Source organism: Apodemus sylvaticus, chromosome 9, assembly GCF_947179515.1.
Source record: "Apodemus sylvaticus chromosome 9, mApoSyl1.1, whole genome shotgun sequence".
Lineage (NCBI taxonomy): Eukaryota > Metazoa > Chordata > Mammalia > Rodentia > Muridae > Apodemus > Apodemus sylvaticus.
In genome coordinates, this window is record NC_067480.1 from 86371530 (window position 1) to 86396895 (window position 25366).

Sequence of the window (25366 nt, forward strand, 5' to 3'; positions counted from 1 at the left end):
TCATCCTTAAATGGAAACAATAATCACGATGCCCTCCCAAAAGTCATGTTCTGAAGATTAAACTATATTATAGTATGGTTTATTAATTATATAGCAATATATGATTTCCCCCACACTATTATCTGATCTATAATGCAGAAAGTTACAAAAGAATCCTTGTTGTTCACCCCACCTTCACTCAATCCTTTATGTTAACAGAGTGATTCTCTTCCTTCAGTGAGTAAATTATTTAACATCACACTACAAGGGTTCTTCAGATTATGTTTTATTTTTATGACTTATATTTAATAAGAAAATGTATACAGATAAGCATGTTTCTAGATCTGAAAATTCATTTATTTTATTTAATAGACTTAGATTGTTATTATAACAAATTCATCAGTCCATCAGCCCTTCATTTAAAGGAGCGTTCACAAACATCTTTTCCAGAGTTTTGAGCCAGGCCTGACACTACCAATATCATTCCATGTGAAAAGGAGTTAATGAAATCCTGGAAGGCATATCTGCCATGTTCCCTATTCCATTGTACAGGGGATGATAAATACTACTTTTATTGAAGCAACAGTAGATCTGGCTGAAGATCATAACCCCAGCCTATTTCCATCCATAAATACCCTCCACTACTTCTTATAAGGTAAATGCCATTATTTTATTAAGTACATTAACATAGGAACTTGAGTTTCTAGTACTCAAATCAACACTGAATTGAAGAAAGACTCAGTCAAATTTTTAAATGTAAAGTTTAATTATTTCCAGGGCATGGTGGTGCATACCTTTAATCCCTGTACTAGGGAGGCAGAGACAGGTGGATCTCTGTGTGTTGGAGGCCAGAGTGGTATACAGAGTGAGTCCCAAGACCGAAGCTATATAGTGTGACCGCATTTCAGAGGACAAAAAAAAAATCCCAAAAGTTTAATTATTTATAAGAATTATATTATTAGCTATTTCTAAGCAGTATACAATTTTAATTTTCTAGAATAATGTACTTGAAAAACATTTGGTGTCGATGATTTTCAGAGATTTTTTTTTAGCTCAGATTCTTTAAATATATATATTGGCATGATTGCACATTTATAATCAGTCTTTTAATGTGAGGTTTCCAAAGCAAGCATATTAACAGATGTTGAGATTACCTGAAGACATAGCTTTACTACTACCTTCTTTAGTCATAACTAAAGATCCAGATGTTATACAGATTGCTGCTTCTCCGCCAAACTCTTTTCAATATCATCAAGCACTTGAACAGCTGCCCTGGGAATCCGGGTTCCAGGACCAAATACGTTGGAAACTCCAACTTCATACAAAAAGTCATAATCCTGTTGAACAAATTTGCTTAATTAAAATAAACATTATTTCAGTTTCAAAAAATATTTTATACATTCGAGCATGTATGTGTGTGAGTATGCACCTTCTCCTTTATTCTTCACCAACACCCAAAGCTTTCTTAGCTGGAATGTATATGAAACAAACATCTTCTTTGATTGAAGCAGCTAAAAACCAGCAGGCCTGTGCTCAGACTGCAAAAGGAATTATATATTCTAGCTAGTCTATATAAATGACACACAGACCTGGTATTTTATTTACAAGCTAAAAGCCTAGATTGGGCAGGTCTGGGAGCTATTCCATCTTAAATCTCAGCCATATATCCCTTGTAACTTGCTGTTTCTCCTGACCACATGCTCAGGGCCCATCTCTCACAGCGGGCCTTCTCCTCTCTTCGTGTCTTCTTTCCTTCTCTTTAGTCTCTCCTGAGACCCCTCACTCAATCCTCAAGTCCCACCTTTCTCTCCCTACTGCCCAATCACAGGTTCTAGCCTTTTATTAGCCAATTAACTTTAAACTGGGGAGCAGGGTTTATATAGTATCACTTGGTGCATGTGAGGATCTCCTTCTCAGGGGCAACCAGATTTGGGGGGCCAGGATTTAGCATTTGAATCCATAGCAGTACCAGACTAACCTCCACCACAGACCCCAAGTCTAAGCCAGTGTTATTTGTGAAGCTATATAGACCTAACAAGAAGAGAACCACACTTTAAAACCTTATTTTCTTTCTAAAACTTCACTGCTTATTGTTCTATGTGCTAAACTTAATATAATGATATGTCGCTGACTTTAAAAGTCTATTTACTTCCTCCTAGATATATGTCTGTCACTAGTGAATGCTGGTAATTTGAATCTGTTCTCATGATAAATCAGTTCTGCTAATGAAGACTGGTTGTTTTTTCTGTTCTTCTACTGCAGTCAATAGCTTATATTAGTGACAGTATGTTAGTAAAAGGATTCCTGGGATACAAGTCCCCCAACAGGCTTTAGGCTGTGCTAGCATCAGAACGTGTTTAGCTCTAACACTAAGTCTAGGATGAGCTTTAAGGTTTGGCCCCATACAGGACAGACTGTCTGGTCTGTGTTTAACTGTCCAACACTGATCTTTCCCAGTTTTCAAATGATCAAAATTAGACAAGAAATTACCAATGTATACCAAGTACCCCTGCCTACCTTTGTACTACTCTTACAATGCTAAGAATTCTGCAATAGCATTTAACATAAACTCCTGAACCTGTGTCCTTCTTCCCTGAATTTCTGAGAGTAGATAAAACGTCTAATCATCTTCATATCCCTAGCACTGGACCTATAAGCACTGAAAACACATCACTGATGGAGACGGTAAGTGCTGAGAGCTTATAAGAATGACTGAAGCATTCAGCAACAATAATCTCCAAGTTGAGAACAAGTTGACAGGCTATCTTCTTTTCTTCTCTTAATAATGTATTGTTCCATGGCATTATCCTTACATCTGAGTTATGAACTCGGAATGGGGTACTCAGTTGGCAGAGTTGTGGAACACTCTGAAATTTTGATACCCAAAAGAAGGACTGATCTAAGTCTTACATCCTTAGAAACATGTCTGTGTTATCTGCCTGTTTGACTGCCTGCTGCCTCTCTGGCCTGCCTCCCTTCGTTCCTTCCTTGCCTCTCTTTCTGTGTGTGTGTTGGGGGGTGAGGGGGGTTAGTTCCATGTTATTCGTAATCTCGTATATACATATGTATCATGATGGGTGATGTGTATGTGTTGTTTTACATAGCAATTTTCTCTGAATTCCTGAGAGCTTTCTTCAAGGAAGAGGTGAAAGGCTCCTGAGACTCAGAAAACAAAATTCACAAATCTGGGATGGCTGAAACTTGCAAGATTGCCAAGGACCCCACTCCAAGGTCACAGAAGCAATGAGCTGGAGGAGACTGGCCAACAGAGCTAAGAAGTGAGATTGTCCTGACCCACTGAGCTGCCTAAGAACTGCGGCCTTCACCAGTGTGAACCGGGCTTTTTCGTGGTATCGCTGCTTTTGAGTCATCCCTGATCCTGTAAGTAACCCCTCACCCAAACTCCTGTAAGTCCAAACTCATATGTGAGTATGTATGTGCGTGCACACATCCATGTATGCATGTGCACCAGAGTATGGAGAAGAAAACTACCTGTGGTGGAATCACACCTCCACACATGACAAGGATATCTGGCCGTCCCAGGGCATTAAGTTCTTTGATCAGCTCAGGAACGAGGGTTTTATGACCAGCAGCAAGTGTGCTGACACCGACAGCATGGACATCTGCATCGACAGCCTGCTGCGCAACTTCACGGGGAGTCTGAGCACACGGAGAGATCTGGTTATAACCAGGTAAGGAGGAAGCAAGACCTACTGCACGGCACTGAGATACTTCTGTCAAATTCCCAGGATTCAGACTGACTGTGCATTGTTATTTCGTCATCTTAATATTTTGAGTAATACTGAAGTTACTGACACAATGAACACCAATGCTGCATTTGCTTCTGGGACTGGAATTTACCAATTAGGTTTAAGTTAGAACAAAAATAATTTCCCTAACGAATCTTCACAGTAATCTTCACAGACTACAAAATACCAATCAATCTCAAATAATAAAGCTTCTTAAAGTAACCTTTGTTTTCCAAAGCCTGATAAAAAAAAATTTCATTTTGGGGCAACATTTAAAATGTAAATAAATAAAGTAATTCAATAAGAAAAATTAATCATTCTGAACTTAAATTATTTTTACAAAAATTTGAGTTAAAACATGAATTTTATTTTTTATCATATATTAAATGGATAATACACATTAGAAAATGCAAAAATTGTTGGATTTTTAAAGAGCAATTTCTTGGCTATTATCATTTACTTTTCTAAATGTGGCACATACCTGAAAAAGGGGGCCTATGTCCACGTCAAAACCAAGATCAGCAAATCCTGTAGCAATGACCTTGGCTCCTCTGTCATGGCCATCTTGTCCCATTTTTGCCACAAGAAGACGAGGTCTGCGACCTTCACGTTCCATGAACTTATTAACTCTGGGAACATTTTAAAACACAGTAATAACAGTTGAATTATTAACTGTCCAAATGTAAGATATAAAAAATGCAATTTATCCACATAAATCTTTCAAAACACCCACTTATGTGCATCTCATTAGTTACTTTGTTTAACAGGAAGAATCCCATTCAAGCCTTGAATATGATTGTCTTCTGTTTAGACCCACATTTGAAAGATAGCACAGCCTGTGAGCACACAGCCTCAAGAACTGATAAATCCCTAAACACATCCAGACTATGAAAATTGAATCAAAAGGACAAACACCTGACTGATACACAGCAGGCAATGAAATCAAAAGAGAAATAGTCTCCCCAAAAGAAAAGATTTGGACCAGAGAGTTCACTGTCAATTTCTACAACCTTCAAAGAAACACCAACACCAATGGTCCTCAAACTGTCCCATGAAATGGATAGGAAAAGAACAGTACCACATTCATTCTGTGAATCCAGTACTAGCATTTAGTTTGGCCCATTGTGATGACCATAATCAGAATGTGTGTGTGCATAAAATGACAAAATTATACCAACCACAACAAAATACTACATCAATTTTTCTTTTTAAAAAAAGTTCCTTTTGATGTCTTGGATATCTAACATTTATATAGTATAGACATGCTAATGCAGTTTTTAGAATAACATGTGTTACACAAGATGAAAACGCCAATTCCTCAGAAGCCAGCTTTACACTCCAGAAACAAATCACCCTGCAACTTCACATCTGGAAGCTGCACTAGTCCTCTCTGTCAACACAATGAAAACTGAACTTGACTTTTTGCACAGGAAGCAGATCGGTGCTTACTTTTCAAATGGGAAAATAAAGTTTTAACTATTCAAGCAAGCAAACCATGTGAAGAAAGTTATGGAAACATGAAAGTCTATGGCCACGGGGTTGCAAGTTCTCCCCTTGGAGGACCTGAAGCACTGTCAGGATTAGTTATACAAATGGATGTTTGGAATGGAAAACGCATAATGGTGACTAGGGTGCAAGGTAAAAATAATATTCATTTTCCAAATAAATATTAGTTCTGATACTTAATTGAATTCTAATTATCCCATATTTGCTATATTTCATAATTATATGTAACTCATAATAGCCATAAATTATAAAATGACCAGGATAGAGAAATACATCATGAGGTACTTGTGTCAATGTCCAAACATCATACAATATACATAAGCTTAGTGATACAGCCTACTCTACATCTAAGCTCTATGGTGTGTGTGTGTGTGTGTGTGTGTGTGTGCTATAACTTTTTGTTCCTACAAGTGTTGAAAATTAAATAAAATTCAGGATAAAACAGTGCAATTGAGATGTAGTAAGGAGAAAGCATGTGGGCTGCTTTCTACCCACATACATTTTGCAGTATACCTTTTTTTACCATTAGGAAGAATATACTTTAAAATAAAAATTAAAAGTACAGCAAGTGAGTACCAGCATTGTCTGTTATCACTAATTACTATGTAGTGTACAAGATCATAAGTGCTATACTCCTATGCAACTGTCAGAGCACAGGTGTACAGCAGCATCACCATAAACACATGACAGTGACCATGGCAACAGTATCACTAGGTGCAATACCAGTGGGAGACAGGAATAAACCCCATTATAATCCTCTCGGCTCCTCACTGTGCATTCAATCTATTGTTTGTCAAAATATCAAAGTTTCACATACTGGCACAGGACTGTGTATTCATATTAGTTATGAATAATAAATTATATGGCAGTTTTTACAAGTTATAGATTAATCATCTATTATATATCACCTATATAATACACATGTTTAATTTAATGATTATTAGTTTTATAAGAATAACAGGCTAGTAAAAAAGTCAGCCTGTGTATTTCACAAGTAACAGGAGCACTGAGCCGTCAGCAGGCTCAAGGGAACTGCATTGAAATGAAGATGAGAGCCAAGCTCACACTCACGCAGTACCTCTTGATGGCAGATGTGATCTCTTTACTTTCTCCAAACTCCTGCCGATATGCTCCACTCACCATGCGATCATTAGCTTTATGCTCACCAAATACTTTCTTCAATGCATCCGTGATTTCTCCAACTGTACATCTACAAGATTAAAAAGAAGCCAGTAAGAGCATTAATTTAGAATAAATACGTGTTTAGCTACTTATGTTACAATATATTTACAATAAATAGCTACATCTTTAGCTCAATAATCACTGAAAGTAGAATATTCTGTGAATAAATAGAAATAAAGTATAAAACTCAAGAATGTTTTTAAGATCCTATGAAATCATATTTCCTGAGAATACTTATATGAAAATGATTTTTGGTACAATTTTTCTAATATGGACCAACCAACATAAAGACTAAATCACCTAAAAGTCACAAGTAGATAAATATCTGAAGTCAGCTCAACAATAGCCCATTTATCAATAGAAACTGGCAGAGCAGAAGAGCCACTGACAGTTTCCGAAGAGCAATAAATGTTTCAGTGTACTTCACTCAGGGACAGCGGTAGACTCAAGCCCAGGCAGATGGCAGAAGCAAGCAGTGTGAAACAGGCCGAGACTCCAAGAGAAAATAAGCAACTGAATACCACGCTTACAGGCACTCTCGGGCCATTCCTTCCACTTCCCTCTTCCCTGTGTTTTCCTCTTACAACTTCAAACTTATTTAGCAGCAGCAGAGATTGCTAAATTATTCTGGGGCTGATTATTCTTCTGGTTGCTTCATGATTAATGCCTCAAAAGCAAGCACATATCAATAACTTTTCCCATCTCCTTCAAAGACTATGACAAGGTTGTACACACAACCTTGAAGGTATAATTGAGAGTACATCAGATCTTAACCTAAAGTCTGAACTACAGTCAAATTACACAATTACTAATCTCTGTCAGAATGTAATACAACTGGACAAAAAAACCAGTATAAACTTTCTAGTAGCTTCCATTAATTTCTTTTGGACTCAAAGAGTTTACAGAGGCATTGGTTTACTTGCATACACTGTGAAAAGTGAAACTGATCAAACTTTCATTTTCTGGAAACCTCCCAGGTCCCACATGTTCACCTTGCACGAGCTGCGTCCACTGCAAGGGCCAGAATATTGCCATCTCCACTGGCAGCGCACTGGGTAAGGGCATTGAGAGACTGCTCAGCCAAAGCTTGATCCCTGCTGGATTTGATCTTAGAAAGAAAAGCAATGGGTTTATCTAAAAGGGCAATAAAATGGGCACCAAAAGATTGAACCCTGACATACATTCTATTGGCCATTCATATTCCGTGATCCTGACCTCAAAAGGGGGAATCAATGAAATACTATAATAGTCAACTGAAGAGGTATATTCATTATCTAACACATTGATGCAGGAGTCTGTAATATAATTCTAATTTAGTAAACAGCCCACAAATCAGAAGCAAGCTTAGTGGTAACTTTCCTGTTCCCCAGGCTTTTCTGAAGCAAAAGCCCAGTGAAAACAGGTGGTTCCTTTACAGTGGAATGTCAAAGAACCTCACAATTAACGGTGGAGGACCAGACCAGAGCTTATGGATTTTAACTATGCTACAAGTGTCCTATAGATGACTGACAACATGCATTGTACATATCACTATTCTTTTTATTTAAATATAAGTCCAAGAGAGTAAGTCACAGACAGAAAGAGACTGAGAAAGAAAAAAGATAGCAGAAAGTGTTAGCATTTCTTCTAGGCTCTGCCCAAGCGTTACCTGGCAACAACCAGGTAGGCCAGGCTGACTATAAAGGGGGCTGTTTGGTCCCCCCCCCATCTTTTTCCCTCTCTCCTTTTCCCCTTCCCCTCTCTCTCCACATGTTCCTGGCTGACCTCTTCCATCTCCCTCTCCCTCTGTCTGTCCTCAACTGCTCTTCCCATGTCCCTACATGAACTCTATTCTATACCATACCCATCCTATAGCTGGTACCTCAGTAGGAGATGCCTCAGAATGAGCCCAATGAGGCACCCTTCCCACCCTCACCATACCTGGCTCTATCAAATACATTTTGGCTCTGCTTCTGTATAATTATGTTGTATAATTTCAGAATGAAATTAAAATAAAACAGAAGCACGGTGCTCACCAAGATGAACATACAGCGCACACTCTAGCAAATGCAGACAGCTCCCTAAACACTGAAACTTACAAAGGTGATAGCAAACACAGTTAATCTGAAAACCCCGGAAGCAAATGGACCATGGTCTAGTGGAAAAGGACAGTAAGAGCCTCCCCGACTCAAACACCGACCCTGGGTCACACTGTTCTTATGTTGTGACTTTACCACTGAAGTCTTAAGAGACCTAAGTTAGTCATAAATGACCAATTATTTATTCTAAGCAAGTTTCCCAATATCTTACCTTAAACAATAAAAGAGAGTGAGAAATAATATGTGGATGTTATACACTAATGTTATGCAGAACAATGGAAGTACTCAGAACCCAGGACACAGTTAGGAAATAATCTCCAAAAATACCTTCTTGAGTTTTTCAATCTGCTTCTTCCGCACTGAAGTATTGTCAATGGCCAGGACCTCCACAGAATCTTCTTTTTCCAACTGATACTTATTTACTCCAACAATTACTTCAGAACCTGTTGGTTTCCCAAAGGAAAATAATAACAAGTAGATATGCTTGTAAATGGTCCCCTGTTGAGAATTCTCTGATTATCACATATTTTTAAAGAGTTGTCTTAACTTATAATGAATTTCAGCGTAATTCAAAAATTGCATCCTGTGATACAGAGAACTGTTAAACTGTTCCACGAAGAGTTCTCTGCAAGGAAGAGCTTTGCTAGTCCTCTGAGCTACACAAGAAACCAAGTCAGTTTCCAGCACAGATTTAGAAGGCAAAGCAAATAGCAAAAGTCAATAGCTTTCCAGCATTTTTAAGTTTTTCTTATAGCCAGTTGTTAGTGAAAGGACAAGTGCTCTTAAACCCTATCCATAATAAATCAATATTATGAACATACTTTCTCTCCTCTACAGGTAACTCACCACTTGCATCCTTACTTCCTTCACAGCACTTTATCATCAGTAATAACATTGTTTCTTTACTTGTACATTTCCTCTTTGACTCCAAAGAAATGTCTATACTCCCAAGAGCTCATGTCTGTCCTAGTTACAGCCGCGCGTCCAGCCACAGCAGACTCCTCAAACAGGGCATACCAAAAAGTATTCCTGCAGTGAAGGAGTCAAGTCCCCCATGGAGAGCGCATGACTGTCAAGCTGTTCGTCCTTAATACAGTCATTGGCAGTACCCACTCATATATCCATATGTATGTGTTATAACTACATGTATGCTTACATGTGTGCTTGCAAGAATGCATAGACATACAGATATAAGGATATATTCAGATATGCAGATATGAGGAATATTTTACTGAAGCCCTATTTTTCCATTGTCTCACTTAAAAATGTATTTGTATCAATTGTGCAGAGTAACAACAGACAAAAACTAGTACCACTCCTTAATTACTGAATTTCATATATAAGCTTTTCTATTCTCTCTTACCGGAATCTATTCTAGCTTGTCTTCGGGCAGCGCATTCTTCAATGCGAAGTTTAGGGATTCCTTCAGCCACAGCTTTGGCCATTCCGCCCATTTCTTCAACTTCATGTATCAGCTAGGAAAAAAAAGAAACCAAAGGGGGAAAAAGGACAAAAAGAAAAGTAAGACATAAAAGCATTCATCTGTGGATGTTATATATCCCTAACAATATTCAAATTACAAGTTAAAAGCTATTACTTTAGAAGACAATAATACAAAAGAAATATGTAGAATTTATGTACTTAAAGCTACCTAAGAAGACAAAAAAAAAAAAAAACCCTTTAAAATATATTCTGAAAAACCTGAGATTTCTCAGTCAAGTCTTGTAAGAAAATGCTAACAACAGCTTCAATTCTCTAGCCTTTATTTTTGGTTACATGACTAAGAAGTAATATCATATATGTGTATCTATGAGATGAAAGAAAAATCACCAAAAACCCAGTACTATATAGGAAAAATATGTGTCAAGACACAAGTCAGAAGAGATATTGATGCTTTCACAAAGAACGATCTGGAACTAAACAGCATCAGATTTCTGATCACAAATATGAGAGGCAAGAGTAAGAACTTAGAATGAAAAGCAGACTGATATTAATAAATTTGCTCATAGAATTATTAATAGAAATAATTCCAAACTAAGTCTGCTGCAGGTCATGCGCATAGATTTGTGACCTTGACTGGGGTGGGGGAGGGGGAACGACAGAAGATTAAGGAAGACACACATGTACAGAACATAATCAAAGCTGGCACTGGCTCTGGCCTCCTGATGCAGAGCAGTTCCAGCTATGAGCCGTGGCCATGCAGCTCGGTGCTTTTATTATTTTTAGCAGAGGAGGAGGGATTAGCTAGTCTCCACATTAGGTCTGCATAAAGCACCAGCCTCGGGCTGCAGCCACCCAGGGAAAGGAAGCTGCTGTTGCTGGTCTTGCACACATTGTATATCTCCCGTGGATTAAAGGAAGGCATTTCAATTCCCTGGTCTGAATCACTGAGGTCTTGACCTACCTGAGCTCAGGATTTTATCGACACTAATCAAGGCTAAGAACAGAATGGAGAAACTGTCAAACGTGTAAGGTTACAAATGATTCATCTCCTAGTAAGCTTCCGCAAGAAGTGCTTTGAGATTATCATGGAGATATACAACTGGTCAGTGTTCAGAGACTAAGAGACTGCAGTGCTCCACCAGAAACAGGAGATTTATATCTCATCCCTTCCCCCAAGCCTTAAGTGAACATTGCAGAAGGGGAGGTGGAAAGACTCTAAGAGCCAGAGAAGGTAGATGACTGGGGAAAAACAGCCCAACTGTACACATGACCTCACAGTAGCTGCTGGGACTGTGTGCAAAGACCTGCATGAAATTAAGCCCGTCAAGATCTCATTTTGGAGAGGGAAGCAGGTTGTGAAGCTCCCTCGCTATTTTAGGAGCTCTTGGTAGTTGGTGTCTACTAGGAGCGGGTAAGGTCATTTTCTGTAGGGTACATAGTTTTGACAGTAGATGGTCCCACATCCAGACAGAGAGACAGCACAAAATGGACTGAGTGTCTGTGTGTGTGGTTTTTTTGTGTTTTTTTTTGTTTTGTTTTGTTTTTAAGATAGAGCACATAAATTTAGGAGGAAACGTGAAAGCAGGAAGAATTCAAGCAAAAAAAAAAAAAATAGGGGGTGAATTTGACCCAAACACATTATGGGCATGTATGAATATTAAATAATTTTTCACAAAAGAAGTGCTTGGAAATAACGTTAGGTATGCAATTTACATTTCATATCTAATCTCAGCAGACCTAGAAGTGCAAATCACATGAGAACATCAGAGTAGTAAAGGAGGGAAGAAGCTGATATAATTATATTGACATACAGCGGAAAGAAAAGAAAGGTTATTAATGCTGAAATACCAAATATTATTTAATCAGGAAAGCAATAGTGTCTACATTTTTGTGTCTGATGCGTAAAGCCAACAAAACTATAAGAAATGACATGTATCACTTAAAAATGCATAGATGGTAGATTAAAAAAAAACAACTGTGTCACATATTTCGATAAACAGAAAAATAAGAAATGGAAGACAATAGAAATCTACCTCTGTGTTTGTATGTGTATTTGTGTCCATTTGTGTGTCTTGTCCTGTGCGGCCGCGTGTGTGCATGTATGTGCCAGTATGCATCTATGTCTGTACCTGTACATCCGTCTCTGTGTGTGTCTGTGTCTATGTATGTGGACATATGTCTATTTGTGTATGTGTGTTGTCTATGTGTGTCTGTCTCTCTGTGTCTGGGCATCTGTTTAAGCATATGCACTTTACAATAGCTATCTTTTAATCCTGCATAAAATACAATCATGGAAACGGAAATGTATTTTTAAATTATATTTCAGTAGTGAAAACTATAAAATCAAAGGTAAATTTCCCTTTTCTAATGTACAGTTTATAATTTTAGTATAAATCTAAAAATGGTTGTTTATAGATTAAAAAAATTATAAAAAACAAAGTTAAGTATCTGACCTTCAGGGCAGCTTCATAAACATCGTTTGTGAGAGACTCCATCATGTATGAACCTCCCCAGGGATCAGCCACTTTGGGGATCCCAGATTCTTCCTGAATGATGATTTGCGTGTTCCGGGCAATCCGAGCACTTTTCACAGTGGGTAAGCCTAGTGCTTCATCAAAAGAGTTTGTATGCAAGGACTGTGTTCCCCCAAACACAGCTGCCATGGCTTCGATTGCAGTGCGGACTATGTTATTATAAGGATCCTAAAACATTTGACCAGAAATCCAAATCAAAGCAAGAAAAGGTTCACAGGCAACAGATTGGTAAGACATATTATAATTAAGCAACAACTATATAACCTACACCAATTTCAAAAGCACTCTGGGGATGGACTGAACATCAGACATCAGAGTAGCAAATACATTCTGCCAAGTAAATCAGCAAGCTATAAAAGAATTAAGAGCCAAGAAGTCTAGTCCAGGTTTGGGCATAAAAACATTGTCTTAAGTATTCCAAAGAAATATCAAATACATTACACTGTTTAAATACTGTTTCATAATCATATCATGAAGTATAGATTTTCTTAGATAACCAGAACACTTTTTTCCTAATTTACTATCTCCTAATTAATTTGTATTCCTCAGAGTATGTCCTCAATGGATGTATACAAAGTGTTCACTTAATAAATGACTAATTAAACTGATTAAGCACAAACTCATAGGTAGGAAATTGGATTCCACTTCATTATATTCCAGTGATGTTGGAAAGTCACTTGATTTCTATAGACTTCAGCTTTAACTATAAAAATCAACATATTAAAATATAATTATAGAATTCCTTCCAACCTGAGAATCTCCACTTCTCTAATCATAAAGAACATGTTCATTGTTATTCAATGTTAAAAGTAGCAAAGACATGTAACTTAAAAATCAAAGTGAACATATAGAAATGAGCCTATCACCACACAATTTTAATGGAATCAGACTATCCAAATGATAATAGTCTTTGAATACCTGCTTGTATTCTTGCTTAAAACACAACTGTGTGTGTGTGTATATATATATATATGTATGTTTAGATAAAAATAAAAATTTAAAGATGTAGTTTCATACAAAAATATATGTGGAGCCAGGCACACGCCTGTAATCCCAGCACTTGGGAGGCAGAGGCAGAAGGCTTTCTAAGTTTGAGGCCAGCCTGGTCTACAGAGTGAGTTCCAGGACAACCAGGACTACACAGAAAAAAACTCCTGTCTCAAAAAACCAAAAAAAAAAACCAAACAAAAAAAAAAACCCAAAAAACCAAAAATGGAAGTCTTAAAATTATTTAAAAGTATTAATTATAATGTTTTTATTTCTTCAACAGCAAATAATTTTCTATTATATTAGCAGACTACATAATCACAAGAACTGAAAAAATGAGATTTCATGTAATTAAAAATCTTCTGTCCATCAAAGGAAGCAATCATTAAAGAGTAATCAGAATGGGTAAATTAAAAAACAAAAATCTACCTATAGGAAATTAATACCTAAGATACATAAAAGAACTGGGAAAATTATTCCTCCAAGCCAAAAACCACTGACTCAACAAATGAGCTAATGAACTGGACAGTTCTCAAAAGAAGAAATACAAAAAGCAGGTGAACATGAAGTGTTCACAGCTTTAGCCATCAGGAAAGTGCATATTAAAACTGCTTTAATATTCTATTTCATAAGAAACCTGAGCCAGCCAAAAATAAATTAATTAAATAAATAAATAAATAAATAAATAAATAAATAAATAAATAAATGAATAAATGAATAAATAAATAAAAAAAAAATGAAGGCAAACATTAGGCAGAGCTGGGAAATCCTGAGACTAAGGAGGAGAAAGAATTGTAGAAGCCAAGAGTCAGAGATACCACAAGAACACAAACCACAAAATCAACTAGCCAGGGCTCAAGGAACTCACAGAGACTGAACTGACAATCAAGGAGTCTGACCTAGGTCCTCTGCATATATGTTATGGTGTGTAGCCTGGTGTTCTTGTGGGACTCCTAACAGAGGGCACAGGGATTGTCTGGCTCTTTTGCCTGTTTTGGGAACCTGTGTACTACTGCTGGGCTGTATCGCTCAGCCTTAATATGAGAGGAGGTACCTAGTCTTACTGAAGTATGTTGCATCATGTTTGGTTAATGTTCCTGGGAGACCTGCCCTTTTCTTAAACTGAAGAGGGGTGGATCTGTGGAATAGGAGAGGTGAGAGGGAGAGACTGGAAGGAGAGAAGGAGGGAAAACTTCAATAAGGATGTAATACATGAGAGAGAAGATTAAATTTTAAAAAAGGTTCCATTGCATCCCAGTCAGAATGGCTATCATCATAAGCACAAATGATACAAGATGTGGAAGTGCATGTCTTTAATTCCAGCACTCAGAAGGCAGAGTGAGGCGGTCAGAGCCAGTCGACATAAAGAGTTCCAGAGCAGCCAGAGCTATGCAGTAAGACCTTGGATCACAAGTGGGGAAATTAAAAGATTGAAATAAAAAAGGAAGGCGGGATACAAAAAAATAGAAAACAAATTATCAACAAATGTTGACAAAGATGTGAAGAGGAGCCCTAGTCACTGCTGGTGGAAGTGCAAACTGCTGTATTGCCACTATGAAAATTAGTCACACATTCCTACGAGTCTTTGAAGTGCACTACTATATGTTCCAGCTATAATGCTCCAAATATACACCCAAGGATTCTACACCAACACAGCACAGGGACACATGTGCTCCCAAGTTTACTGATTCTCCAGTCACAGTAGTGTGGAAATGAAATGACCCTGGATCTCTATCAACAGATGAAAACCAAATAAGTAAGATGGGCTCTTATGCAGCTATAAAGAAAGTGAAATCATGACTGTCAAGGAAATGCATGTAACTGAAAATCATGTTCAGAAAAATAACCCAGTCAGGATAAATACCTATGTTTTCCTCTTATGCACAGAACCTAGATTTATAACTTGTGTGTGTGTGTGTGTGTGTGTGTGTGTTTACAAGTGTTTTTGTAGGGCACAAAACTAAAAGAAGGCCATGCCTGAAATAAGAGATAATTGATGGTTAGTGAGTATCAAAGAGGATACATTTGATTTAAAAAAAAAAAAAAAAGAGTTGAACAATGGAATGTCTAGAAATAGAAAGGAAACTGGTGGGAAAAGGGAGTGGTGAACAGGAGTGGACTCAAGAAAACAAAAGAAAGCCGGGCATGGTGGTGCACACCTTTAATCCTAGGACTTGGGAGGCAGAGGCAGGCGGAGTTCTGAGTTCCAGGCCAGCCTGATCTACAGAGTGAGTTCCAGGACAGCCAGGGCTACACAGAGAAACCCTGTCTCAAAAAACCAAAATAAAAGAAAAAAGAAATAAAGAAAAAAAGAAAACAAAGTAGAATGCCAGATGTATCTGAAAAGGACTTGAAGAGACTCTGTATGCTAACCTAAAATAGTAAGAAAATAAATCCAAACTTTGCCAGGACTAAGCCAAGATGGGAAAGATTTTAGTGTTAACCACTAGAGGGAGCTCACTCTATTCAGTATGTGTGAACTTCAACTCTCAGTAAGCACTATGCTTCGATACATTTATGACTCTCAGATATTAACAAACCGCAGTTGAGCACATTTCCTGGCTGTGCCTGTTGCCTAGAAGAAAATGCTCATTTCCGTTACTAAGGCTCTCTATTTTCCATCCGTACCTGCTCAGTTAGTGACCACCCCGAGGTCTGGCAGTGCGCTCTTAGAAGGAGAGACTTGGAGTTCTTAGGCTGGAACATTTTTTCTATTAAATGCGCCCACAGTCTTCTCCCAGCTCGCATCTTGGCTATTTCCATGTAGAAGTTCATCCCAATTCCCCAGAAGAAAGACAACCTAAAAGGACAAAGTCCAGAACCTCTGAAACTTAACAAACCAAGAAAAGAAACTAACTGTATGTATCATGCACTAGAAAACCCATGTCCAGATTTGAATAGCAAACAATGTAATTTAAATTAAAAGCAACACACATCTAGCCAAGTAACTGTAAGCTAACAGAGCGGGCGCTGTGAATGTCTGCTTCTCTTGAGAATTACTTGCTTCACAAGTGATTTTGTTTAGGAAGGAATTTTCTCTTGGTGCTGAGTTAAAGAAAACTTCCTGGGCTGGGGATGTGGCTTTATGGTTCTTACCCAACATGTCCCAGATGCCAAACTCCACCCCCAGTAGCACCGAAACAAAATCTTTTATTTTCCTGGTGCTGAGACTGAACCTGTGACTTGATCAGACATATGCTCCCACCATTCCACTTCATGTCCAGTTCAAAATCTGTTTCTTTAAAAAAAAAAAAGTTGGGGCTGGAGAGATGGCTCAGCGGTTAACAGCACTACTCTTCCAGAGGTCCCGAGTTCAATTCCGAGCAACCACATGGTGGCTCATAACTATCTGATAGCCTCTTCTGGTGTGTCTGAAGAGAGCAACAGTGTACTCACAGACATAAAATAAATAATTTTTTTTTTAAAAGTTGGAACACCACCTTTGCAACATGGGATTTGTGACAGAAAGAACACAATCACACAGTTGCTCTGTCTGTTGTAGCACAGGGTTGGCTTTGTGTGTTTTAAGACCATGGGTGAGCATTGAGTTTAATCATTTTCTTCTCTAATTTGTCCCTAGCCCCGATATTATCTTTTATCTCACATTCTGTAGTAGATTAAACTGATTTACATATTTAGATTACTGGTTTGCCTTTAATGGCCAGAGGTTGTAAAATTTCAAGTTGTTTTAGTGAGCTTTAAGACAGGGAAATTCAATGAAACTTAACAAGTACTAAGGTTTTAGGATCTGTGCTCATTCTCAGCATCTGTGGAGACTGAAGAATTTTTCTTTATTTCGATATACTTATCTAAATTTTATCATTGCTTTATATAAAATAATAATCATATTAAACGCAAAATGGATTGTATCTGATGAAGAGTAATATTTATCACGAAAACTTATAAAGAAATACTTTACTTTCTACTTTTAAATGTTTTTAGTAGAAAGGCATGTTCAAATGTTTTTATATTTTGTGTGCTCAAGTGTGTATAGAGAAGCCAAAGGGCAAAAGACACAGGAAGGAGAGCTTCTTGGGCGTCATCCACCTTTATTTGCTTGGTTCTTTATTTTTGAGATGGGTCTGTCACTGATGCAGAACTCATATCCGCGCCGAGCTAGCGGGTGGCTGAGCCTCAGGAGCCTGCCTCTGCTTCCTCCGCACTGGGACTACACCTCTAGCTGGGACACTCAAGTTGTAGTGATGGAACTCAGAAGCTCTGCAAGTCATTACCAACTGAGCCATGTTCCCAGTCCTGCTGCACATTTTTCGAAGCCTCTTAACGTGCAGCTTAAAAGAAGGCAGGAAAGATCCTTATACACGCTCAATCTATTTCAATACAGCATGCCATGCAGCTTTAGTGAAGCACTTATATAAAATCTGGGAGAAATGGAAATGTAAAAGGAAAGCAAACTTTTAAAACATCCAGCGACATCATAGACCTTGAAGATCTATCTAATCCCCAGAGTCACTGGGGCACATTTTAGAAGCCACTGTAATAAGATACAATACATTAGAATAAAGGAACCATCACTAGCCACGTTTTAAACATGTGAATTGCCAACCAGCAGGTGAGACTAGCTTCAGGGGCAAGTTCACCAAGGGATGGCAGATTGGAATGAAACCTAGACTGGTTTCTGACCAATTTATATATTCCATAAACTTCAATGGCATGTTTCTATACTTTATGTACAACTTTATTAACAATTCATTTTGAGAAAAATAGTATTGTGTATCCCCAAATATTTATGTATTACACAATGAAAAAGGAATAGGTGATTTCCATGTTTTCAAATAGAAAAAAATTAATGTGACTTCATTTTATGTTTCTATTTTAATATACCTTCTACCGAAGAAGTATGGTCAAATTAAATTCTGATTTTGTGTGTGTGTGCTATAGGTAATACTGGCTTATTTTCTCTTTCTCACTTGAAAAAAATATAACACAATCTAAACCTATCTTGGCTTTTATGTCAACACATTTATTTTATCAGTACATTTTGCTGTACAGGCATAAAATGGTCCTATGCATGTCTTTAATGGAGAAAAGACACCTAAGTTTAATCTACTGACCTTGGTGCAAATTCATCAATTGTGAGTCCAGCCTGGAGTCCGGTTCTGCAGTACTCCAACCCATCTGCGATGGTATAGGCCAGTTCTAAAATGGCATCAGCTCCTGCTTCCTGCATATGGTACCCGCTAATCGAAATGGAATTAAATTTTGGCATGTGCTATTTAAAATAATAAAAACAACAAAGAGTAAAATATGAAAAGGTTCTGTTAGACTTACTTTATGAAAGCAAGTATCTTTAAATGATGTTCAATTTCAGATATTCTTGGTAGTTTATAATCTTAACTGGAAAAAAAAAACCTAGCTTTTGTTACATTAGATTCCCTCTCAAATTTCAATGATTGACCTATTAAGAGTTTTCAGAATATTATGCTTGTTTTTCTCCAAACAACTGCACCGGTTATCCTTTAAGCTGGCTAAGACTTTTCATAGACCTTATAATTTTGCCTGATATGTTAAAGACACACAAATTTCATATTACTTAGAATATTTTCTTACTTGAATGAAGGTATTAAATATGAAAAAGTACACCATGAACAAAATTGATTTGATACTAGTGTTATATTTTGTAGTAAAACAAACAAAAATGTCATGCTTAAAAAAAAATCAGAGCTTACCCAGCAGAAACTAAGCCCTGAAAAAAATTAGTTGCCATTATTTAAATATGGTATAACATATCACATTTCTATATACCTTGCATATATGCAAATATACATTCATATAATATATATAGTTCTGTATTTTAAATTCTCAAGTATTCTACTTATAACTCAAAGCTCTTTGAAAATGAGTTATAGCAAAATCAGAAAAGAGAATCACGTGGAATTGAAAAGAATGACTGTATATTTGGAGTTAACACACAAAATCCAGAAAACAGGTGCTTTGCTGTGCAGAGAAGTATACTGACAGTCTTTTAAAATAATAGAAATAGAAGTATAATAGAATATTATTCAACCTTTAAAAGGAAGGAAATTCTAGTATGGTATAAACTGGACAAGCACTGGGGATGTTATATTAAATAAAATGGGCCTGCCCAAAATAGAAACACTGAACGATCCTACACATACAAGCAATATACAGTATTCAAATTTGCTAATGTTTATAGCAGTACAATGGTGGAAGAGCAGAGCAGGAAAGGGGGCAAGATGGGGTTTTCTGTTGAAAAGACAGAGTCAGTTCTGTAAAACTAAGAGTAAAGGTAGACGGGCAGACATTGGTAATGGTTGCATAGAAGTGGAAATACACCTCATGCCACAGTATACTTGTAAATGGTTAACACAGAAATTTTATGCTATGTGTATTTTCCCAAGAATATAAAGTTATCAGAATAACTTAAGTATGAAGTACTTAAAGCATCATTTGTTCAGAATCTTAATTTGGGATGCTGTCATTTACAGGAAGAACTATGTAAAGCAATTCTGAACTTCTGGATAACATTAGGCTCTTTTACAAGGTAAAACCCATAAGGATATAGAAGCATAGGGTGATACTATCCACTCCAGTAACCAGTCTTCACCTTCTTCCTCTCACAGCCAAGTCCTAAGGTTAGAGTTCCACGGTGCGAGTCCTACACTGCAGTGTTTTCTTACTACTGTGTCCACAGAGATAGGAGGACTTGGCTACCTCCCTCTGTAAGATCCCTCTGCCTCTCGCACATCTGGCCTTCCTTCCCTTCGTCCTTCCTTAGCCATTACTGATACACCTAACAACGAAAGAGAAACAAGATCAAAGGAGCCTGGAGTTCCAATTGCTATGGAGCTCCACAGACACAAACCCCTCACAGCCCGCTCCTCACTTCCTTAAATCAAACAGAAGAGACTCCTAGTTAGCTTAAGCTCCTGCTATTTATATGCTTCTTACAGATCACTAGGCAGAAGCTTTACATGTATCTTACAAACTCAAAGTGTGATCAAAAGGCAGAGCTGTATATAATTCAAGTACACACAAACAATTCCATCTAGTTCAATCCAACTGGGCTCATGTTTAAGGTAAAACATGAGCATACTTAGCAATGTGCACAGGCTAAGTGTCAAATGAGGCATGTAGAAAATGCCTGCAGGATTTCTGATCTAACTAGATACAGAGAGAGGGTGAACAGGTTAAAAAAGAATACTTTGATGCAGAGGAGACTGTGTCTTTAGCATTAAGGGAGTAAAACAAGGAGCAATATCTCCTAGTAAGGAGCAAAGTGTGAGCACAGCAGAAAACATGATCTGCTTGAAGGCAAATGTAGAGGAGATGCTGCCTCTACAGCAGCCCAGGGAGCTGCCTTCTCCTCCTAATCTGTGCCTAACTGGGTGAATGAGATCTATCATTGAGGTAGCAAACACATAAGCTGTTCCAACTCAGTTTATAAAAGAAATGGCCCTGACATCCTGATGCTCATTTGTCTTGATACAAGTATCAGACAACATAATACCAATGAAAAAAAAAGTACATTGAATATAGCCTATTATGACAAGAAGACAGACAGCCTAACAATATAACTTAATCAGTTATGAAATTCAAGGTAACTTGTAGCACTCTGTAAAAATCCCCACAAATGACTACAGCAAGATCCGCAGAAAGCAAGCATACCTGTGCTGTGTATTGGAAAATGTCAGCGATAATTTTCATGGATGGCTCTGGGGGGAAAATATAAGTATTTCTGACCATAAACTCCTTTAGGATGTCATTCTGAATTGTGCCAGTGAGCTTCTCCTTGGGCACACCTTGCTCCTCCCCAGTGACTATAAACGTTGCCAGGACTGGGATGACAGCTCCGTTCATGGTCATGGAAACGGACATTTTTTCTAAAGGAATGCCATCAAATAGGATTTTGGTATCTTCTACAGTGTCAATAGCAACTCCTGCCATTCCGACATCTCCACGAACTCGGGGGTTGTCTGAATCATAACCACGATGTGTTGCCAAGTCAAAGGCAACAGACAAGCCCTGCTGACCAGCTGAGGATATAAAGAAAAACGTAAGTCTCAGATAGGAGGCACTGCAAGCAGATGTACCTCATCACAGTATACTGCTATTACATGTCTGTGCTCATGGGAAACAAATTTGAAAAAACGTTTGACTTTCTAGGAATCAGCACTTTCCAGGGGGCTAAGGCACACAAACTGAGCTGCTAGATCTATGAGAAATAATAAAAGCAACAGAGTATCACTTATCTCAGACCCGCACAAGGATCTGTTGCTTGAGCTCATGCGTCAAATACTTTTCAGGGTTGTTTTTACTCAGTTTTTTATTGAAATATTTCCAAAACTCATGAAAACACCTAGCTAATCCCATATACTTAATACAACTTAGCATGTATATGCTTTGGTTACTTTAAATTTATTCTTTACTGTAGTTGTAACATAATGCAAAGCCATTCAAATATTGCTGAAATAGAATTTTTGAATGGTGTGATTATTCTCATCACCCTAAAAAGGTTTTAATGAAACCCCAGGCCTCTGCACAGTAGGCAAGTGCACAACCACTCAGCTAAATATGCAGTTCTTGTGCAGTTTTCAGATAACTACAATAGTCTACATTAAACATAAACTCAGTCTCTCTGTAAGCAACGTAAACTTAGAAATTCTAAAGTTTAGCATTCAAACAGTAAGATTTCTCTATACATTAGAAAGGAAATCGTACTATAACTTTCTAATGAAGGGCAGATTTCACTGTGTATATGGTTATAACATTATATCCTATGACTGTGCTTGGCATCATTTAAGCTATCCTCCCAATTTTTATCACACAAAAATGAATTAAGTGCTGGAGTCATGGATCAGCATTTAAGAATGCTGGCTGTGCATCCAGAAGTTCCCGGTTCAAATCCCAGCTACTGCTTGTGGCTGTACAATGATTTGTTTGCTGGGCAGTGCACGCCTTTAAGCCCAGCACTTGGGAGGCAGAGGCAGGAAGATTTCTGAGTTCGAGGCCAGCCTGGTCTACAAAGTGAGTTCCAGGACCAGCCAGGGCTATACGGAGATAGCCTGTCTTGAAAAACCAAAAAACACTTTCCAAAGACAGACTTGCATCTCTCTTTTCTTCATGCATCTTCATCTTGTTTCTTTTCTATAATGTATGTTAAAGTGGGATTTCTCTACAACTACGTTGCATGTTTTACTTTGGGCTCATATCTTTTTGGCCACAGAGTTGAAATGCATCCATTTGCTTCACAGGAATGAATGTACTATTTACAGACATGAATTAGTGTCTCATGTCATCACAGGCATCATGTCTCCTATTAAAAATCTTACCCTTAATATTGTCCTTATAGAATTTATTGCTTTCTTCCACAGTACTAAAGCCTGCATACTGACGGATGGTCCAGGGCCTATAGGTATACATGGTGGGATACGGTCCGCGTGTGAATGGCTTCACTCCTGGAAGTTCTTCAGGTAAGTCCATGGTATCTGCCCTGGAATATAAGGGCTTTATAGAGATCCCTTCTGGGGTGTGCCATATTAAGTCCTCTGGGTTTTTGCCTTTCAGCTGCTTTTTGGCCAGTACAGCCCATTCTGGGTGAAGGGGTTTCTGCTGATGTAGAAGTCGTTTCCATCTGGAGGCTGATGGATTGTTTAGCTGCTTCAGGTAATGGGGTGATAACAAAAAAAGCTGATTCTTAGCTCTCAACATGGTGAAGCATGAATACTCCCCAAAGGAGATGAGAATGAACCTAGAAAAATTAGGAGAACAATATACATACATTTAGAATTGTGAAGAAAATTGAGACCTTTCAGCAAGTAGGGAAAAAAAAAGAAGGAAGATTGGTCCTGATTCATCTTCCCTTTTCTGGTGGTGTAACAATACTTACTCTTGTTCTTCTACCTACAGTCTTCTTACTTCATGGCCTCTTGGTTGGTCTCATGGACCAGTGTTAGCCCCCTGAAACCCGTTCTATCCTCATAAAATGCAAATCTGACTATATCATACTCTCCACAAAATTTCTGCAGGGTTACATTATGTGGGAGATTGGAACAAAATATTTCAATTAATTTTCATTCAAACCCATGTACAGATTATCTAGCCTCTAGTAGACATTATATTGGTGTATGGAAAAAATACAGTAGATAAGGATAGCAGGCATCCAAGGTATCTATGATCTGGTCTCTGCCTATCTGTCAAACTTATTTCTGTCTTGGCCATTTATACATTTTATGTACTAGAAATCCTAGAAAACTCATAGTTCACTGCATTTGCCATTTCCCCACACAGAAAAGCAGCAAACTGCCTCAATTACTTGATACTGAAGCCTCAACATGTAAAGCTTATAGATTTAAGAAAATCAGACACAGATCTCTTTAATAACAGTTGTCTCACAAGGTGCTTTACACTAATTGGGCAGAGGGAGTTTAAAATTCGATTGTTCAGATAATTTCTGACCTATCAATTTAGTGAGGCCTTGAAGACTGCCCAATACTTATTATGGGTCACCAAACAAGAAGCACAAGCCACTAATGGGAGTACTGTTTTAATTCTTTACAATGTAAACTTCCCAAACAGAAAACATCTCAAAAATGCTACCCTCTTAAACTGGGTAACATCCATTCTGGGAGAGCTTATATAGTGAAAGATAGAACAGGAATTCTCTGCAGTTTATTTGCATTAGAGAAACGGAAACATTATAAACATCTACAGTTAGAATAACTGTGTTACAATATAGAAAAATGACTAAATTGAATGGAACTTTTATATTTCATATCGGAACTTACAGGAGTATTCATTTATGACAGCTAGTACAGAAAAGACAAAAGGAAGCCTTTATGGTAACTGTGTGATCTGGACATAAATTACAAGACGTATTATGTTTGTGGAAACTAGTACTCTGTGCAATTACCGTTGTGTGTACTCTAAGTATTTTGTAATGAATTTAAAAGTTGTAGCAACACCCCAGAAGAGCTAGTCACTCACTGTTCAATATACATAGGTGGTGACTACACAGAGCATGAAAATTAAAAGCATAAAAGAACTATTTGACCAAAGCAACGATCCTCAACCTGTGGGTCATTACACTTTAGCAAATCTTTCTTCAAAAATATTCACATTATGATTCACAAACGTGTCAAAATTACAGTTACAAAGTAGCAACAAAAATGATTTTATGGTTGGGGGTCACCACTGTATTGAAGGGTCTTGGCATTAGGAAGGTTGAGAACGACTGGGCTAAAGAAATAATTAAACACAAAACTATGTTGGAAGACAATCAGCAAGTGATTTAAAATTGCATGCATGTGTGACGCTCTCAATGACAAAACAGAGGTTATGTTTTTTTTTTTTTTAAATCAAATTGGACCCGCCTTTCCTTCTTCATCTTTTCCTTCTGTTACTTAACACCCTAGAAACCACCTGAGCTTATGAACCTCTAACAAGTGACCTCTGCCCTGCGCGTGCCAGGGAAACCAGGGAAGAAGGTCGACGAGATGACCGCGCCGTTGCAAAGCACTTTGCAGCGGTGACCTCCGAATTCCACTAAACCAGCGGGAAAGGAGAAGCCTGTCAGTCGGTGAGCATCTAAACTTCAGGAGCAAGCAGGCGGCTTCCTATCTCAGAAAGATGGTGAAGAGGGAAGCAGGAAAGGAGAGCAAGACAGATAGGTGGCACAGAAGAATGAAGCCAATAAGAGGAGAGACCGGCAAGCCTGACGTGCTCCGCCGCGCGCCGGCTTACTCACAGTGTTTAGGGTCGACCAGACCGAGCCCGGATCTCAGAACTGAACCCGCGGGTCTCAGGCGCTCGCCGATGGAGCTCGGCAGCCAATCAAATCAGGGGGCGTAGCCAACACCGCCCCAGGATTAACCAATCCAATCCCGCCATTGCGGGCGCGCGGCTGAAGACGTATAAAACCCACGCCACG

General features: G+C 38.1%; 1 protein-coding gene across 1 annotated transcript; it reads right to left on the bottom strand.

Moving 5' to 3' along the window:
• Positions 1-249: 249 nt before the first annotated feature.
• Positions 250-25281, bottom strand: Mmut (methylmalonyl-CoA mutase). The gene is made up of 13 exons (XM_052192492.1): positions 25184-25281; positions 22770-23188; positions 21106-21473; positions 18531-18688; positions 16087-16258; positions 12391-12639; positions 9858-9969; positions 8822-8937; positions 7409-7524; positions 6313-6444; positions 4210-4357; positions 3472-3639; positions 250-1316 (listed from the first exon to the last, which is right to left on the bottom strand). The coding sequence occupies exons 2-13, from the start codon at positions 23146-23148 to the stop codon at positions 1188-1190; spliced, it is 2247 nt and encodes a 748-aa protein (XP_052048452.1). The 5' UTR covers positions 23149-23188; positions 25184-25281; the 3' UTR covers positions 250-1187.
• Between the last annotated feature and the right edge of the window lie 85 nt (positions 25282-25366).

Bases quoted from the DNA above. Each gene is read 5' to 3' on its own strand.
- Mmut (XM_052192492.1), bottom strand. From the start codon at position 23,148: ATGTTGAGAGCTAAGAATCAGCTTTTTTTGTTATCACCCCATTACCTG. The intron at 21,474-22,769 runs GTAAGATTTTTA...TTATATCCTCAG, and splicing joins CTATAAGGACAATATTAAGG to CTGGTCAGCAGGGCTTGTCT. The intron at 16,259-18,530 runs GTCAGTAGATTA...TTGTCCTTTTAG, and splicing joins ATTGATGAATTTGCACCAAG to GTTGTCTTTCTTCTGGGGAA.